This window comes from Scomber japonicus, chromosome 2, assembly GCF_027409825.1.
Source record: "Scomber japonicus isolate fScoJap1 chromosome 2, fScoJap1.pri, whole genome shotgun sequence".
In the NCBI taxonomy this organism is placed as follows: domain Eukaryota; kingdom Metazoa; phylum Chordata; class Actinopteri; order Scombriformes; family Scombridae; genus Scomber; species Scomber japonicus.
The window spans coordinates 22943331-22963767 of NC_070579.1; the positions used below are offsets into that span (position 1 = coordinate 22943331).

Sequence of the window (20437 nt, forward strand, 5' to 3'; positions counted from 1 at the left end):
TCATTTTGCTATTTCTGTATAAAACTGTGAAATTAGTTAACAAAACTAAAAAAAAGGATAATACACATACACGTTTTATCTGTCTTAGAAAACAATGTGAAAACCACAGTAAAGGTACAGCCTCCTGTGGGCCCACAAAAGACAAAAGTCATTAAAGCTGCAAGCAGCGATGAACAGGCCCTCGCCACCCACACACATCGGGGCTGTGGCGCAGTTGAAGGGTGCACGCGTAGACATCTTTATACGCATGCTTTTATTTGACATCGCATGAAGTGATGAAATATCACATCATGTGTTCACTATGTGGAGCTAGAAAACAGCCACAAAGTAACACACACAGCCACTAATCATAAGTCATGTTGTAGTGTATGATGAAGAACACATCATGTGAATTTCATGTAAATATGATGATGTTTGTCACATAAGGCTGACTTCCTGTGTCCAGTCGGTGGCGCTATGACTAAAAGACAATATCGAAGCATAGATGTGTTCAGGAAGGGACTCTTGTCAACCATGAGACATTAGGTGCAGATTGGAACATGTCTGTTAAAGTTACAGCTGCTTCCTGCTTCATGGCGAATCATCAGAGTTTGGTGTGGCGTTAGGTAAGGGCATTTGATGCAGACTTTAGATTTTAACAACTTAACATCACAAAGGTCTTAAAATGACACTGACTGAATTTTGATTAATTCATTAATTAATTAATTCATTATTTTTCCAAGATGGCCGACTTCCTGTTGGAGTTAGGGTAAGGCTGCAAGAGGCTTTATTGTGCGTGTGGACACTGTGGGGACTGCAGGTTGGATACTTATGCATTGTGGATTTCAATTCTCTACGTCAATTTGAATGACGGGGCTTCGATTTTGAATTTTGAAGGGGGTGCTGTTGAGCCACTTAGTCACGCCCATGCAATTGACCTATATAGGGTGTTACCTGTCACCACTCCAGAAGTGTGTGTTAAGTTTCGTGACCGTAGACGCATCCCTTACCCCTCAAAAACATAAGTAAGTCATTGCGTAGAATGTGTTGCCATGGCAATGGTATTTGATGATGGATCATGAGCTGCAGAATGTGGCATCACCAAGGTCTTATGTCTTAGATGTGTCTTCCTGTCGCCAGTAGGTGGCGCTATGAGTGAGAGTAAATATGAGACTGTACATGTCTTCAGACCAAGACGCTGAACAAGCATATGAAATTTGGAAAAGCTCAGACCATGTGGAGTGATGTTATGAGGGTTTGAAATTTCATTGCGAGACATCGAAATTCGCCACGTCGCCACGGCAACCAGGAATATCGGAGGAAAAAGCTTTTGATAACTTTTCATCTCCAATGTCTCAAGATGTTTAAGAGCAATTTTGAAGTTGGTGTGATAAAATCCCTATGAGCAGTTCGTTCAAATATGATGTGTGGAAATGGACAAAAGCGCCAATTAATTTTGGGAGTATTCATGACGGAAGAGAAAGCTTTTGATAACTTTTCATCTCCAGTGTCTCAAGATGATTCTGTGCCCGAGACCGCCGTTGGTGGGCTCGGGCCCTAATAATACCTAATGTGGATGAGACCCAGAGCGAAAGTGACTCTGTCATTTGAAACCATGGGTGAAAGTTTAAAATACTTAGCTGTATTAGTAATAAGTATCCTGCTGCTCCTGGAGTAAATTTTAATGAAAGGAATACATTTTTTTCTCAGCAGATAATATTCCTCATCATTCTTGGCTTAGTTCATTGTAAAATGGTGTGTTTTGTACAAAGATAGTGCATTTAAGTTGGTGTTAATGTAGCAAATAAACGGCACATGAACCTCCCGCATTGTGTGTTTATTTACCTTATTGACAAAGTCCTGGTAACCAGGGTAGTAGCTGGTGACTATGGAGAAGATGTACCAGTCATACTCCTCCATGATGTTCAGCATGACGGAGGCCTGCTGCTCGATGGACGGACCAAACTGGAAAAACATGGAGTGATCGTCCTGGAAACCAGAAACATGGAGCCAATCAGCATACAAGGTCATGAGTCATACATCATGAGAGGGGATGGGACGCTAGGGCACAGATGATTATGGAGCATGCCCAGCTACTGAAAGCCTCAGGAACAAATGTAGTCATGTTTGGAGCTCTGGGTTCTGCTTTTTCTCTTTACTGGCTGTAACTACACAAAACGATATGTACAGTTTGACATATTTTTTAATATATGTTTAGTATTTATGATGTTTTAAACAAAGACGTCTGTCCACTAGTTATGAATATTCAAACACAGACAAGGTGACTCATTTATTATCAAGGAGCCCTACAGAGCTAGCTTAACATCTTTAGCATACTACAGAGAGAACGAAAGGTAAGATGGCCACCTGGTTCAATGACATTTACTTTATAATGTAGGTTATCAAATGGGCGGGTAGATAACTCTGTCAAGATGTCCAAGGAGATATGAGGAGACGTAGGAAGAGCTTAGTGTCTGGTGCTGTGGATTAGTCGAGGGCAGGTCAGTCAGCCATGTAAAGCCGCAAAACAACTCGTCAGGACACACAAGTCGAGATGGATTATTCCTGAATTTGAGTGACTGGAGGCCATACGGCAGAAGGGCTCTAACGAGAACAGCATCAAGTCATGGGTCTTTTGTGTGAAAGACTAACTGATGCTGTTGCTGATGTTGGGTGATGATGACACACTAATTGTTGTTTTGCTTTCCTCGATTCTACTTCTTCCAGGAATACAAGGAAGTTTAACATTTTAGGAAATTGGGGGAAGTCAGATCAATCTCATGTCTGCAAGTAAATCACGAAGCTGGAGTCAGGATGGGTGTAACAGAGATTAACGTTAATACTGGAACTGGGAGAAAAGCTACACTGGTTTTGTCAGACATGAATAAAAACACCAGCCAACTAATATTACCAATAACCAATGTTTGTATCATGTATGATGTTTGTATGAGCTATTCATAAACAAATGTGAAAAATGATAATTAATGAGTTCAAGGTGAGCTGCGTCATTGTTATTTCTTGACAAGGAGCATTTTCTCCATCCATCCAGCATTTTAGGGCAACATATCGGAGTCACAGCATGATTAGTGCAAACTGCAGTAATCAGTTTTCTTTCACACACTTAAAGGACAATTTCACAATTGAAACACTGAAAGAGGTTTCCTCGCTGTTAATCATTCCTGCTGTTCATACTGGATATTAAAAGATCCCCTTCAAATGTGCTTTCAGTGTAAGTGATGGGGACACAGTGTGTCTACACAGCAATTTTGTGCCAAAAAAAAAAAAGAGATAAAAGATTATATGGAGTTTACATGAGACTTCAGCAGTTAGTCATATATCAACTGGATATCGGGCAAATGTTCCCTGTTGAGCTGCAGTGGTAGTATAGTAAGCTTCATACTGTATTAGCTTCAGATACGCATTGAAATACATTTTTGCACAGAAGGAGGCTTGTGTATTTTGTCCCTCATCACTTACATTGTAAGTGCATTACAAAAAGATCTTCTATCGGTCAGTTTGAACTGGGCTCCTGACTTGAAAAACCGTAAACCTGTCCTTTAAGATGTCTTGAATTTAAAATCACAGGTTGAAAAGTAACTCCTCAGTGCTTGCTTATATGTGCCCTCTGGAACAACTTATGCATGCTCTGCTACACTCTATATGTTTGCAATATGTGCATTCACACGCATATATGAACTACGTGTGTCCATCCACGTGTGCAATCAGTCACACTTGTTAGTCATGCAGGAGACTGAGCAATCCTTGGGTTAGGTGCGCTACCTCCACATCAAAGCCCATCTCCCCCTTCCTCCACTTTTTTACCCAGAGAGACAGAAATGATTGGTTACCTACTTTTCACTGTAATGAGGTAATAACATTGCAGTGTCAAGTGATGGTGGAGGGACTGGCAGTGTTGGAAATGAAGGGGGTGAGAGTGTGTGTGTGTGTGTGTGCGCGTGTGTGTGTGTGTGTGTGTAGGCTGCAGTCTGACATTTTATCTTCCCTGACAGTAAATACACTCAACTCTGTTGAGGGAGGTAATGAAGGTATTCTCACGCATGAGCGACAGTTAATGCACCATTCACCTCTAACCTCACACTTCCATCAAAATCCATCATTGTTTGAGCTTTTCAGCCTCAACAAGCCGAGTTTTAAATGAATTATGAGGATCAGTGCTGAATGTAATTTACCCTGACGTTATTATTCCATCTGTGGATCCAGTTATTTCCTGTAACCCTGCCTATCATCTATGCTTCCATCTGTTCACCACACTGACACATCTTCATGTGTTCAAAGGATGAGACTCGTGATATCTAATATTTTCCCTGTAAGCCACAAATCCCAAAAACAACAATTAATTGATTATAGTAAAAAGAATTGTTGCGAAGCCAAACATCTTCATTGTTGTCCAAAAGCTATTAGACATTAATACTGTAGTAATAAGCCACACTGTTGTAGTGAATGGTATTTTCTTTCATTACAATGAGCATGGGAGCTCAGGAAGATGGCCCAACATACACCAGTCTGCTGTCTTACTGTAAATGCAAACTAGAGTGTAAAAAGGTCCCAATTCAAGCTCTACTTACTTACTCCTGTTTGGGTAAAATTTGCAAAAACAATAGCGCCCGGGTGTTTTAGGCTTTTGCTGAGTCTTTTAAAAAATGTATCGTACCTTTGTGACCCATTTTTAAGCTCTGTATCTGCAGCAGGAACAGGTGGACTTCAGGATGGGAGCCACAGACAGACTGGGGAAGTTTTAAATTATTGACAGGTGGACTAACACATTGTTGGTTTTAGTCTTTTCATGCTGTGACATGAAAAATATAGAAAAAAGCCAGAAAAAAATGTTACTTATCTGTAGGAGTATCTAACCATACTCGTTTGGTGTTATTTTTTAAGTTATTTCTGAGTTTTGCCTCCACTCTATATGGGAGTAGGGCTACGGCTAGGGTTAGGATTATAGTAATGCTAAAAATAAAATCGTAACTTTTCCAGAAAGATGGTTAAGGTTTGTCTGGATGATCCTCTTCTAAAAAGAGTATTTCCAATGAAAATAATTTACATCTTAATCTGTAGATTACACAGAGCCTGTGACAAAAGGTGCAATTAGAGACATCAGATGAAGTAATAATCTACCCACTGATATCAAACAGGCTTCATCTGTCTTTCATATCTGTCCTTAAAACTTTTATTTTTTCTCTTTTTCATTAGAAAGCTTTTAGGCATACTTATTACCCTTCTTAAGTTTGAACTTTTCATCCTCACAATTTTTTTATTCTCCCTTACTTTTCTTCTTTTGATGTCCCATGTTTTAAGTTTTCATTTCTTGAATTTATGATCTCATTGTTTAATTATTTGTATGTGCCTTTGTTGTAATCCTGAGCAATAAGGACATTGTTTTTGGAAAGAGCTGATTTATTTATATTTTGAGCAGCACAACCAAAATTTCACTCAGATGTATATCTCTAAATGTTGATTAATTAAACCAAAATATTCTGCATGGGTATATACAATATATAACAATGTGTGAACTGACCCTTAAGTGTAGACTTTTCTCTGCTCACCTATGCACATGTTCAGCTGCAGTGACGTGCAGATACCACCTTTTTCCCAACGTTACTGAGTAAATTTTGCTGTTTTGTTTAGGTCTTCCTCTCCCCTCACTTACTTACTCACACAGTATCCATTACTCTGTGCAGCCCCCCTTAAACTCCCTCCCTGTCTGACCACTGCTCTCTTCCTCTCTGAGCGGTGTAATCACATGTGAGACCAAACCTGCCATTCAGAGGGATTGCGAGGGCACTACTTACTGCATTTTCTCCTTCTTAGATTACAGCTAATCATCCTCCCATTCTACTTTCTCTTTCATATCCTAGTCACTCCTATTTAATTTCTGTCCTTTATTCACATGGTATTAGTGTCAGGATTTTCTCTCCGTCTCTCTTTCTCTTGACCCACCCAACCTTACCCTCTTTTTCCTCTACTCTGTTTTTACATAATGTCCTGCAGCTCCATTAGTTCATATCACAGCGGTGTGAAGTGCCCTGCGGGGCGCAGTCTGCGTGTGTCATTACTGGAGCCGCCCGCCTCTCTGTCCGCTTGCTTTCCTGGCTGTCGTCTCACATCACACACAACTCGACCGTGAGCCTGAGAAAGTGGTTTGTCATGTAATTTTCAAGCTCTCTTTTTGTATCTCTTTTTCTTTAAGTCACAACTTTCTGTCTGTGGGGTCGGATACATTTTGTAATTTGCACTGTCAGATTTGGTTAGATGGTGTTGAAAATAACTGTGGGGACTGCAGGTTGGACGAGTATAGACACGCGGCCTGGTTGTTACATAAAGGACATTTGAAAATAAAACACAGGTTCAGATAAGTTGAAGGCTTGTTTGGAATATAATTCAAGCTTTCCATTCTTGCACAGCACATGTGAAATTCACATTTTTGGTTAAGCAACTGGTCCTTGATTCAAACAAGAGCAACAAACAATGACTTTGTTGGCTGAAACGACAACTATCGAAGATGTAATCAGCTCCAGCTAACTGATTTATTAAGCTTGCATTAGCTCCATTTAATGACTTTTCTAAACTGGGAAAGCACTGTACGCTTTTATTAATCTCAAACATTTTTATCAGCCTTTTTGCAAGGTTACAATCATTATTGGACAGCAACCATGGAAGAAATTGGACTGTGGATCTGCTCAACTTGCAAGAAGGCTGCCCAAAATGTCTGAAACGCCAGATATCCAAGATAAGACCGTTGATTGTTTGGCAGTCATGAACTCCTCAAACTGTGTTTCACATAGGGCTGGGCGATATTGATAAAATCAAATATCACATTTTTGACCAAATACCTCGATATCGATATCACATCAATATTGTAGGGATGACTGTAAGTGATAATCATCAGTAATGTGGATATAAGGATAAAGGGTAAAAGGCAAATAATACAACAGCTAGAACAATCTGGTAAGTTCAGAAAATTACATAGTTTTACTGTGATACCGCCTTTAAAACCAGGAAAAGATTATTACAATATACCAAACGAGCAGCCCTTCCTGGGTGTAACTGGGTCAGTTACACCCAGGAAGGGCAAAATAATGACGGAGTGGGTAAAAGGCAAATAACAGAACAACTAGAAAACTGGGAAAAAACACCTATGCTATATCACACCTATGACAATATCTAAATTCTAAGATGATATCTATAAAATATCTCAATATCGATATAATATCGATAGCCTATATTGCCCAGCCCTAGTCAAAAAGTCAAAAGATAACCGATTTGTAAGAAATTTGTTAAAAAAAAATTAGTCAAAGACAACAATTCATTTATCCATATCCAAACAGTGTCATACAGTACAATGATTACAAAAGGCTCTTACTAAAAATAGATCAAATATTAGAGCTGAGAACTGCGTCAGTAAAGTTTATGATTCTGACTGATTTATGATCTGTGTCACAACGCACTACTTACTTTGAAAGTGTATTTACTACTTTACTTCTACATCTTATTTCCTTCTAGCTCTCAGTTTGACAACAATACGTAAAAGAAACCAGAAATCATAAAATACATTTGTTGTTGTTTTTACAGAATAGCTCCAACAGTCAGAAAGATGTTTGCTGTCAAACTAATTTGATCAATGTAGCATCTAAATTGACAAGACTGGGAGGAGAATTGATCGGGTACTCGTGCCACTTTTTTTTTGCTTTGTTTTGCATGAACTCTTTAATGAAAAACACATTTGTATATTCATGAACAAAGGTTGGAAGGACAGTCTTATATTCCACTATATTCCATATTATATTCCACTGATGTACCTTCAAAATTTTAAGGCCAATTAATGTATCACAGTCAGTTCAGCGTTTGTTTCATATCACTGATCACACATCTCCTGCATCTTTCCACTGTTTCATTCTCATCCTGAGTCACATCAAACTTTGCTTTGGTGTTTCAGCTGCAGTACAGGAATCTCAAAATAGTTGAGGTGTAGTGGCGCTGAATCTGCAACAGTTGTTAGCTGTGTGAATTAGCTCCCATTTAAGGGCTGGCAGATGAGTGAATCACTTGGGAGGCATTATTCAACCTTTGTACAGATACGACACCAGAGAGTTGTCTTAGTAACACAAACCTATGTGTTTCACCGCTGCTCCCTGAGGTACTGTAGTGCTGCCTAACATGTGTGTATAATCTCCAGTTGAGACGGTGACTCCACACTCCCAGTGAACTCACTGGAGACTCAGTGGATGACAAAAATACAGTGTGTTAATATACTCACACACACACACACACACACACACACATCTATGTAAATAAAAAGGACAGTTATGTTTTTTTTAATTTTGCAGATTGACCCTGCAGTGCTGACGTCGCTCTGTCTTGTTGTCACATATTTAAATGAAACATGTCCGCCAGTGAAGCGCCAGGCACCGTTGCATGATTTAAACCCATTAGGACAGTGAGCGTTGGTCGTTTTATTCCACCCGGACTGTCATTGACACTTCTTTGGATGCGTGGATGCTGAGCATGCAACTGCGGCTGCAGCTGCTGCGTCAGTGTGCAGTATACTGTACGGTTGCTGAGGGGAGAGAACCTCAAGCAGGAGGGCTGAAAGGATTTGGCAACTCATCTCCATGTCATGCCAATGAAAGCCTGTCTCCAATTAGATTTGCAGAGGAAGAGCGACATATCGGCCTACTGCTCAACAAGCCCTGGTGGGAGAGGATTGGAGGGTGGAGAGACAGAGTGAGAGAGAGAGACAGACAGACAAAGAAGAAAGAAAGAGGGAGAGAGGGAGAGCTGTTAAGGCTGAGAGAGATAGAGAGGAGTGTCACTTGAGAAAACAGGCAAAACCCCTCAGAACTCACAGAGATAGGGGCTCACAAACACACACACACACATAAAAACACACACGCACACACAAGTGGTGGTGTACACATCGTTCTCTCCAACACTCAGCTTTTTCTACTTCATCACACTCGTCTTTCTCCACCTTTCATCTTCCTCTCACTGTCTATCTCTCCTCCTCACAGTCTGAGCGCTGCTGCTGCCGCTGCCGCTACTGTCAATCCTTCTCAGTATGAGCCCAACGTGCTTCATCATCATATTTCTAATCAAACACACACAGTGTGTTAATTAATCTCATATTCGGCTATTTAATTATCAATGACCCTGTTTCAACGTCTCTTTCCCGGCTCCATTCACTGCACTTCATTTTAAACATCCCATAATGTTCTGATTGAATTACTCTTGCTATTTTTGTCGAGGAAATTATTTCAGAAGTGCTGAAATATGATTCACTGCCACAGCAGCCAGTGGAGCGATGATGATGGCAGCGCTTTCTATACGAGACCATCTTTAGGATATGTGGTTGCATCTGAGAATGGGTCACATGAAATCAAAAACAGACATGAAAAGAAAATTGATTTACTAATAATCATTCAAGACCGTTTGTAATTAGCAGTACTTGATTCTACTGATAAAGAGCTGCTAGTGAGTGAAGTATCTTTTTCAGGATGCTACTTTCTATGTTTTATGTGTGTGTAAACATCACAGATTCATTTAACAGGGCAATAAAGACATTTACTCACTTGTAACATAATTGTTGATTTTCATTTTGTCCTTCATTTGTGCAGCTTGAATAATATTGATGTATTAGTGTCAAGATACAAAAAAGCTGTTTTTAAATGTGACAGTTGGGTCTTGGGTGTGAATCACCTTCATAGATGGAGGGGAAAATGAAAATGTACCTGAAGTGATGAAGTGACCTCAAACAAACAAACAAACAAGTGTTGAGGTCAAATATCTTTTTGCTGTATTCAACAGTGTATCAGCCTGTTTACCATGGCCTTCACAGACAGAAACCTCTCAACAAAAATATCATTTGAGAAAAGAACAACCTGATCTCACCAAAAATCCACCGACCAGAGCCTGCACCTCCCTCTGGGATTAAATTAAGAATTCAAAAGGAAGGGATTCTTCAGAAAACACAAACTATACAGAAAATGACATTAAAAAAAAGAGCAAATGCTTGTTTATGAAATGTGGGTGTATGTATACAGGAATATATTCACACGGATTTTATCATTTCACATTTACAAATGTGATGAAACACACCAGAACTAGCAAACACATTCATGTATTTTTATACACACACACACACACACACACACACACAGACACACAGACACACACACACACACACACACACACAGCTTCAAATATCACCATATACCTCCAGAGGGGAAAACGTCAGATTTGAAACACGCATCTGCCAGTTTACACAACATAAATAGCTCTCTACAACTCCAAGCAGAGCTCTCAGTGTCTGTGTCTGACTCTACAGGTGGAAAACTGGACAATTAATTCCAAATTGTCATTGAAAACTATTATTCTGTGTCTTATGTGGTTTGCGTTTAAATTCTCCCAGTTTAACAAAACATTTAATGTTTAATGTTTAATAAAACATAGAAAATTCATGAGACTTTATAAAGAGAGGAGACATTTATAGATGTTTCTCATGGATAAAAAAAGAATTGTTGATAAGTGCTTTGAAAGTAGTTTTATTTGTTTTAGTTTTTGTTTATTTTTCACAGACATCTATGGCCTGGTAACTAAGGCTGCAACTATTGATTATTTACATTATCAATTAATCTGCTGATTATTTTGTGGTTTGATGTATGAAATGTCGGAAAACAGCAAAAAAAAACACAACAGTTTAAAGTTTTACTGTCTCATAAAACAGAGAATGAGATGCTATAACTGGGGAATGCTGATAATCAATGAATGGACTAACTGTTGCTGCCCCACTGGTAGGTGTATGCAACAGTATATTTTTATTTTATTTTACGTGTAATCAATGTTATACTTTTATCCTCTTAGTAGTGACCTGAAGTCATTTTCTTGCCCTGCTAGTCTCCTCTATCAGATGATAGAGCTGCACTCCAGGAGTAGAACAATGTTCATAGATCAAATCAAGCAAATTCTGTTGTTGCTACTTAGAGTAGGCTGGGCATATTGCATCATTTTGCTACCTTGCAGAGAGCTGGAATTCGAAACGAAATGCATTGTGGGTTATCGTGTAGTTTACTACAGTGTAAACGGTCTGTTTACTATCTGGTCGTTTAGTGTGTTTAGTGTGTAGTGTGTAGAATGGAAGTATGTAGTATACATAGTGTTTTTTATTACAAAGTAGCCTGGGATATTCGAAGTGTTTTCAGTTTCATCCATTTTTTTGAGGTGTATTTCACATTGTAGCTGCCAAAGCTCTGCTGCCTCCTGCGCTGTGCTCAGTGTGCTGCTGTGTGAGGCAACAGCAAACATGTGCTTCTCTTACCAATATATTTATCTTTATCTTTTACATTTCTTATCCAAACAACGTCAAACTTGGTACTGCGCTTACTTGTGCTCGCAGCAAGACACCTGTCACGTTTGAATAAATCAGAACGGTTCGAGAGATATGCAAATAACAGACAGACAGACAGACAGACAGTCATCTATAAATGTCTGTCTATCTACCACTGAAGATGTATGTTGAATGAAAGCAGGAGATACGACTGGTGTGTTGTTCTTCCATCTGTTGTCATGAAAGCCTGGAGGATGTTGCTGTTTGCTGGTTGGTTCCTTTGGCACGTTAGCACACAGTTAAGTTGCCCTGACGTTTGATATTTATGTTCATATGCCCACTACATGATACTAAGTGATTAAGGTAACCCCTCCAATCTTTTGTCTTGCACCAATGTCAGGTCAAATTTTTTCTTAACCAACAGCATCACAAAGTGTCTCAAAGACTAAAGTCTAGACTCCCAGTAAATGAACAGTGGATGTTCATTGTCATTGTGGAGCATTACACAAGTTTTGGTGACTCTTTGATTTTTCCTCCCAGACACAATAAATATGAAATTTAATGCAAAGACTTTTATTTAATCTATTGATCACATTCATGCTCATGAGAAGATTAACTTTTTTGCTCATTTTATGCTCTCATGTGTTTTCTACAAGGGTCTCAACTTTATAAGCAGGTTATTTGTGAAATCTCAGAGTAAAACCACCCTGAAATTCACAGGGCGCATTGATGCTCCCCAGAAGATGAACCAGTGTGATTTTAATGACCCCGTGGTCTTTTCTCTATCACCACCTGATGACAAACTAGTAGAAACTAGTAGTAATAGTAGTAATTTACTTAAGAGTGTTCAAAGTATTGAGCTTCAAAGTGTATTATTGAGTTTGAAAACAGCCTTGAGGTGAGATTGTTGTGTCAATTTCATAATGTTGTCTTCTACTGTCTTTTGTAGTAAATATTGCAGCTTCTGCCAGGTCCTTTCTTTAAAAAAAAAAAAAAATCATCACTTCTTCAAAGATTTTGTTGCAAACCAGTTATCTACTACCAGCCCAGCAGCTAGCAGCTCAGCCGCATGTTCACATGCTGTCTAGATGAGTCAACTTCATCCTGATTTATCAAGATGTTATGAGACTCACTAACAATGACATCATTCGCAAATCTCTTACCAAGTGGGGAGAAATAGGCTAATTCGCTGGCTGAGGAAATGAGCAAGGCAGAGTGCCACATGGCTTATACTTGGCTAAGTGAAGCGTGTTAGCTCACTGCTGACAGACTCGGGGGAGGCAGATGCATTCAGTCGTCACTCAGAGAATAAAAGTCCCAGTGTTTCACTCTATTGGAAGGTTTCTACATTAAACTTCATACTTCACCTTGAATCCAATTTTCTATTAAATGCTGCATTATTTACTCTCATTATGAAGTGCAAATATGCCTGGAGGTCTTCTGGAGCACTGAAGGAGAGACATGTACTGTACCTCTGTGTTTTCAGACAGCTGCAGAGCGGAAAGAGACACATGACAAACAGCTGTGGTAGGACTGACAAGCTCCACCAACAGCAAACATAACCATCCAACTACTGTATGTGTAGGCACCAGAGACTCAATAATATGATTTTTTTAAATTGCAGGTACTCTATACACAAATGTAGAGCTGCAACTAAAAACTAGCTGTCTGATTAACAGTCCAAAACAAAAATATATAAAATGTACTATCACAGAAGACTCAAAACCAAGCAAAGGCACACTTTGATGAGTTTCAATTAGTACATTTATGGTTATAAAATGAATTAAATCATGAATTGGTTGGTCTCTGTCGATGTTGATTAATCAATTGACTAAGCTCTTCATACATGACATATTGTACAATGAGCACTGAATTTTTGTGGGATCCCTTCTCTTACTGTAAACCAGATGTGATAAAGCCTAAGCCGGAGCTCCAGCATCAAGCTTCATTAAAGCACCAGAGACTTTCTATTATCTTCTCCTAAAGACTCGATCATGTCTCCAATTCTGCATCATGAGCTACTGAAACTTAATCATCAGCTGTATGTCTAATTAGAGTAAATTAATCTCTTTGTCTCACAAACACATTCAATCTCATACAGACACAGAGCTACACCCACATGGAAACAGTGCCCATACACACACATACACATACACACACACAAAAGCTCCTTCGGAAAGCACAAGAAGCTAGTGTTTGCCTCAAGCTTTCTCCACCACTACTTTGCTATCACCACTGTGTGCACCATGAGGAAGATACAATTAATTGTTTGATTCAATCTCCCGCTGTTACATCTGACTCTCCGGCAGCACTCACATCATGTCAGTCAAGCCCAAAGCGTCATCCTAACACGGACTGGTGGAGATGAAGACAGAGAACAACAGATTAAATTAAGTCTACAGAGCAACCGGTACGATAGAGGTGTGAAACGGTTCAAAGTAATGAAAAGAACAGAAGATAGAATATAGACAGAGACTTAAATTACTTGATACAGGTCATATAAACCTATTAGCTACTCTGAAAATCTAAACTAGCAGGGAAACTTGTCAGAAACAGCGCAGGCTCAGTAAAACAATGAGGGGAGGAGGAGGAGGCAGCAGAAGGAGTCAATTTAGCATCACCTTTCGCCCTGCGAGTTAATGGAAAGCTCCGTCACTAGGAGTTGATTAAGCTCGTTAACACAGCAGAGAATGCAGGTAATTAATCACTGACACATGAGAGAGCAGCGTGCTGATTGGGCCAGATCCCACCAATCCAAACAAGGCAGAGACCCAATTAGTCCTGACCCCGACTGCCACATAACTCAGCTAACCAACTGGTTTGCCAGCCATTTGTGTATCTGTGTGTGTGAGAGAGAGAGGTTAAGGAGAACATAGAAGGAAAAAGGGAGAAAAAGATGTATAGTCAGGGGATATATACATGTAGATTGAATATTGATGAAAACCCTTTGCTTTTAGATAAATCTTTAAGTAAACACAGCTGCATTTTCTGTTGGTTTTACACTTGGCTCAATTACGTTTTTCTGTTGGTTTTTTTTTTTTTACCCTCAAAGGCTTTCTATGAGGCTGAGATATCCAGTCTCTAGCTCCCAAAACAATGAATCCTACATTTCCAATCACGCATCAAATAACATCATTTATTTTGTATGGACTGAAATATGTGCCACCAGAAACTGAATTTGAATAATTTATATTTGAATTTGAATTGCTTAACTTAATAATAATTGCATTAAAAAATGAATTTGAATCACACAATTTGAATTTGTATTGTTCAAAGGGTTAGGGTTAGGGTTGCATTGAAAAACTGAATCTGAATTGTATCATTTGAAATTAAATGTATTAGTTTGGAACTGAACATTCAGTTCTCACAATCAATTTCAATTTTCTGTGACAAACATCCGGGTAGTTGAGGCAGAGCAATCGAGCGCAGATACACAGGACACCTCTTTGGCCAATCAGCACCTACGTTTTTAGCACGTAACATAGTGGTCATTTGTTGTCACCCGCCATGCTTGACCCGACAGACTAGCTTGACCATGGATGAGGCTGGGACAAACATGGAGTATAATTCATCTGCATTGTTTAAGTTGTATAATGAAAAATCTCATTTTTGGAGGTATTTCCTATTTCGTTGTAGTAAGACATGTAATGCAGTTCAGCGCAACAAAGCGTATGCTTGTACAACTTGTACAATGAACATTGAAAAAGGAAGTCGAGTGCCGGAACCAGCCTTCAAAGTAAAAGTTGTGCGTTTTGAAGCGTGTTGGCCGAAGCTGTCAGTTTAAGGAGAGCGAAATGAAATAAATACAACCTAACAACAAATAGCCTAAATAATTAAACTGTTATACATTGATATTTCCGCCACTTCCCGACAACTGAGAGAGACAATCACCAGGATTTTTAAAGTAAACACACCATGTTTGAAACGGAGACTGAGCTGCTGCTGCTGCTGCAGTCGTCATGAAGTAACTCAAGCTTTTTTGTTGTTGACCTTATCCACCAAACGTCTCCAACCAAACACTGTTTAAATTTGTTGACCTGCCAGCAACATAGTTAGCTGTTAGCTTCAGGACATAGCCAATGCTAACAATGCTATTTTGTTTGGAGGTAAAGTTGCTAGCTGTTGTAGCTAAACAGCTGTTATGCTAACGTTACTCGTTTGTTATTATCAGCTGTTAACGTCATTTTAATATTTGTCCATCTAAGTCTGTGTAAATTCAAATTCAGTTTTTTAATGCAATTATTATTAAGTTAAGCAATTTAAATTCAAATATAAATGATTCAAATTCAGTTTCTGGTGGCACATATTTCAGTCCATACTTTTGATATATAAACCAATCTCTTTCAAACTCCACACCTCAGTTTGTAGCAAAGTCTTTCTGTTATTAATCTTTTCTCTGCCAGAGCTGCAGCGGACTTTAATTTGGTGCCGCAAGTTGTCATGTGATGGGCAAACGTGTTACATCTGGGTGTACCTTACAGGGACAATTAATGTAATGAGTCATTGTTGATATCATTAGTTACACCTCAAAAATGTCTCCAGTGAGAATTGTCTAAAATGACACAGATCTCCTCTGCTTTGCTCTCACTGGATTCACACATTGAAGGTGAGGTCGTCTCACCGAGCTCCAGCCAGATATATGTTCACACCTCTCCTAATGGTCTGATTTTATTTAAATCAAAGACATCTAAGCTACTAGTGTGAACAGTTTGGATAACAGATACTCACACGTGGAATCATCACACGGACACACATAAATACACACACACATAAACCCGGAGCTGTAACTACAGGTACATTTTAGTTAGCCATGACTACCATAAATTCTCAAATAGTGGCCGGCATGAATAAATTAAGGCAAATTAAAAGTGTTGTGGTGGGACTCATGCCACATACATGAATCTGTTGCTCTGGATTTCTACACAAACATGTTATTATTTCCAATTATTCAAATCATCATTTCAACTTTTTCACTTTTCACTTTTGTCACTGCAGTTAACTCAAGTCTTTCTGCAGATGTTTCACATAACAGGCCTACCAGGAATGGGACTAATACTCTTTAATACACTAGAAGATGGTTGTGCGGGAAATGTTGAGTTTGATCGTGAATAAAATGAAAAAAGGGGAGATGCACTTAAATAATTAGTCAATGAAAACAGTGTTTCTGTTTGCGAACAGAAATTCAGAGCAGCAGAGTGGTGAGTATGAAATGCACATTACCGTAAATGTATCACAACAGGTAAACATGGAGGAAGTGTTGAGTTTGTCGCACAACAAAAAGCATCAACAGCAAATTAAGATCCGAGAAGTTTACACTCAGGAAACAGGAGACATAAGGAAGACAGGCTGCTCTCTATAAGCCTGTTTCAAATAGACACTTCATTCTCTCTGCAGCCAACGTAAATTAAGGCCCAAACCACTATTTGAGAATTAGCAATATTTGCAATAAGAAATTACTGTTGTGCTGTGAACAGAAATTGATGAAAATGTGAAAAAAAGTAGGCTTATGTATCAGCTCGGACAGCGAAAGTGAAGTGACGCACTCCAATGCAGTAAACTGCAGTGCATTACTACTCGTTTGTCATCTGATCTACAGAGAGTAAGAGCTTTATGTGAGCCTTTAACCGTGTCAAAACGCATGTTTGCCCTCTCTCCTCCCTCTGACTCTCCCTCCCTCTTCTGTCTATCTTCCCTACATCTGTACACACACGCCGCCTTTTCACTTCTGCTTTCCTCTCTAACAAGCACACAGGGTGAGAGTGCAGGCTGGAGTCAAGCGCAGCATGCAATGAGAGACATGTGGTTCAAAACCTTGTCATGACGCGCTTTTCTTCAGCACGTCTTGACTCGCATTTCTCTTCCCCCTTTCTGTGTCTCCTAACCCCCCCCCCCCCCACACACACACACACACACACACACACACTCCTCTGAAAGCATTAGTCTCATCCATCCTCTACATTCATCCGCACCTTGGGGAGGAGGGTGGGGATGAGGGTGATTTTCTCCACGTTCGCATTTGTGCGCTCACCCCAATAACTCTCTCATGTCTCGGTCTGTGTTTTTTCTCAATCTGTTGCACTTTTTCTCCTCTTCTCTTTCTGAAACTCTCTATCTCTACATGCATGTATCTCTGTGTCTCCTCCTCTATCGTGCACACAGTTAAATCAGATAGGCTGGATAAGTGTGGCAGCGTGGTTACACAGATACCAGAGGCACAAGAGAGAGCAGAAATCAATCACTTCTCCCCTTCCCTTTCATCAGCTATCTCTCTCCCACTCTGTCTTTGTAGCCCTCCCTTTCTTCCTTCAATCTTCCCGCTCTTGTGTTCGCAGCATCCTCCTCGTCATCATTATCTTTTGAATGTCATTCAACATTTCCTTCCTATTCCAATATGTTGCTTTTGATTAAAAATCAAGGCCCCTCACCCTCAAAAAAAGATTCCCTCCCTACCCTTTTTTTTTCTTTTTTCTTGGAGAGCACAGATGCCGTCCCATCTTTTCTCTGTTGCCTCCATTTGTGGTGCACGTCTCCTCCACCAGTGCAAGACTTTCTGACTGACAGCAGCTGGCCTGTCAAAGAAGGGGAAGTCAGGAAGAAGAGGAACTAGGAAGCGAAAAGTGAAGGAGAGACATGCGAAGAAGGGAGGAGTGAGGGATAGAGAAAGACATTTCTAATTCTAAGAGACATGCAGTGTTTCCGTGGCAACTCGGTTTCCATAGAAACGGTCTCTAGAAAGATGCCATTAGTGTGAAAAAATACCTACTTACACTCTACTGCACTGTATGCACACAAATAGGGACATATCTCATTCTTACGCATTAAGTCTGCATTTGCTCTTACATATATGTGAGAGGACACACATGAGTACATTCCTGTGCAAGGTTTTATTCACTGACACACCTGAGGTCAATTATAATAGCTCAATTACAGGCCACTTACGTTGGTAGCTCAATTATAGGTTTGGCCCTTTGGGAAAATAAGTGACAAATTGTGTCACTAATATTATTAGCTGCACTCATGGCTTTGTGTTGAGTTTTGTTGTGAGTTCACTCATCAAATGACTTCCTTCAAATTAGGCTGCAGGGGCCAAACTCTCCATATATTTTCTCATTGACCGTGACAGTCTGCGGGCTGGGACCACCCACTCATCTACACACACACACACACACACACACACTGTATATACTATATATAACTAACACAAGCTAACCCAGGCTGACAGAGAGGGACGTGTATAGTAAGTCCGACTAGCTCTATGTACTGCGGTGGGGGTGGCATCTTGCCTATAATGAACTGCGTGTGCAAGTCGTGTGGATGTTCCTGTACCCTCTCCACTGTGGTGCAGAAGATGGCTGATGATTCAACATAACGAGGTCTCATCACAACAACAGAGACGGAGTAATGTCAGTGTCTCATCAGAACAAAACGTCCCTGAACTCCACGCCTTGCCAGCCTCCACTATGGCACAATAACACACTATGTACATCATATTACAAAAACTGCAGCCCGCACCTCACTGACAGCGTGTTTCATGTCCATATGAAGCTGTAGAGGGGGGTGGGGGGCACTGCTTGGAATACACACATACAGATACAGTCATTAACACACAATTACACACTTGTACTGCTCAGTTTGTATCTCACAGTGATGAATACAGGCCACATTTTACTTTTTACCAACACAAATTTCTCACTAAACCATGATAAAAGCACTAACTAAAATGTAACTCAGAAATGAAGAACATTAACCATGCAGATTAGAAGTACTGGATTACTTTTGATACTCAAGCAGATGCAACAAAATCTGAAGTTATAAAAATGTTTTTACATCATAGATACTACTGTGCAGTGTGTCTGTGTGATGATGACTGATAAATAAGAGAAAGGTGCAAGTGTAGTGAAAAGCTATTTTCTGCCCTCTTCCGTACGCTACCCGCCCACTGGTGCACATGGCGATTGTATATGTTGTATATGAGTGAGCCTACAGTCACATTAGCTTAAACATTAAACAGTCCCACCGTTGTTATAATTTAGTCTGGCTCTAGACCTCTTCAATTGTGAGTATTCCTATTATTACAGCAATACAAAGAGGCCTTATGTTGTGCTAGTTGACAGCTGTTACCCTTTCTGGCCATGAAGCAGGAATCCATCCTGATGTGCCAGAGACAGATTAACAGCGACAAGTATGGATCATATCAACAGTTACAGTTATTGTTCGTCAATTTAAGAAATAATACCTCCTAATTTTGCATATTTCTACAAAGGGACAGCAGCTGCAGCTGCAGCTTCTGTGTTCACTTAAAATGACGATGGCAGGACAACAACTTCACTCCCAACTACCTAACACAAAACAACTAAGCACAGTGTCAAGTTGAATAATGAAAGTGAAACAATCTGACAACTGGCTTTTTAAATGTAAATCCTTTCCATCCTTTGAAAAGCTGTGAATCAGCTGACATCAGAGAAGTGAAGCTTACAAGAGTCTGTAACAGGTGACACAGCTTCTAAATCAGTGCCCAACACATTTAGGTCTGTAATCTTCCTGTGATGTTTATCACCAACTGATCTATTTAAATACGCAGCAGACACGAGCTGCCTCCTTTTGAATCTACCAACCTATTGCACACATCTACTACCTGTTTGCTTGATGTGAAGAAGGTCTGGCTTTGCTGAACTTTGACTCTGCATCGTGACAGGAAATGGATTTCTCATCTGGTGTATAATAGCTAACACAATGCAAAAATATTGGTCCACTCAGTCACATCAATAATACTCCCTGTTTGCGCTTGAATTTTCTCTCAGCATGTCAAAAATCCCCTCAAAATGTCAAATGCCATTTCATTTCTTACACACATGCAATGGCTTTGAAGGGTGAGAATGTAAGCTTTGAGCCGGTACTTTGAGCGTTGGCTTACTTTGATGCAGAACAGAAGGGGAAAAAAAGGGAAGAGAAGCAGATTAGAGAGAAGAGCCGAGAGAGAAAGATGTGGTATAAAGATAGAGAAAAAGAAACGGAAAAGGAGAGAATCTGCAGAAAACTGAAAAAAAAATTGAAAACGACTGCCAGAAAAAAGGAAATGGAGAACGAGCACCTCATCTAAGGCTGAAATTTGAGAGT

General features: G+C 39.8%; 1 protein-coding gene across 4 annotated transcripts in view; it reads right to left on the minus strand.

The window, feature by feature from the left end:
* Window positions 1–20437, minus strand: part of grin2bb (glutamate receptor, ionotropic, N-methyl D-aspartate 2B, genome duplicate b) — a 76067-nt gene that overhangs the window by 38776 nt on the left and 16854 nt on the right. For all 4 annotated transcript variants that reach the window (XM_053330369.1, XM_053330361.1, XM_053330377.1 and 1 more), the window contains one exon: window positions 1825–1968. In XM_053330369.1, coding sequence (XP_053186344.1) covers window positions 1825–1968 — 144 coding nt within the window. The remainder of the gene's footprint in view (window positions 1–1824; window positions 1969–20437) is intronic.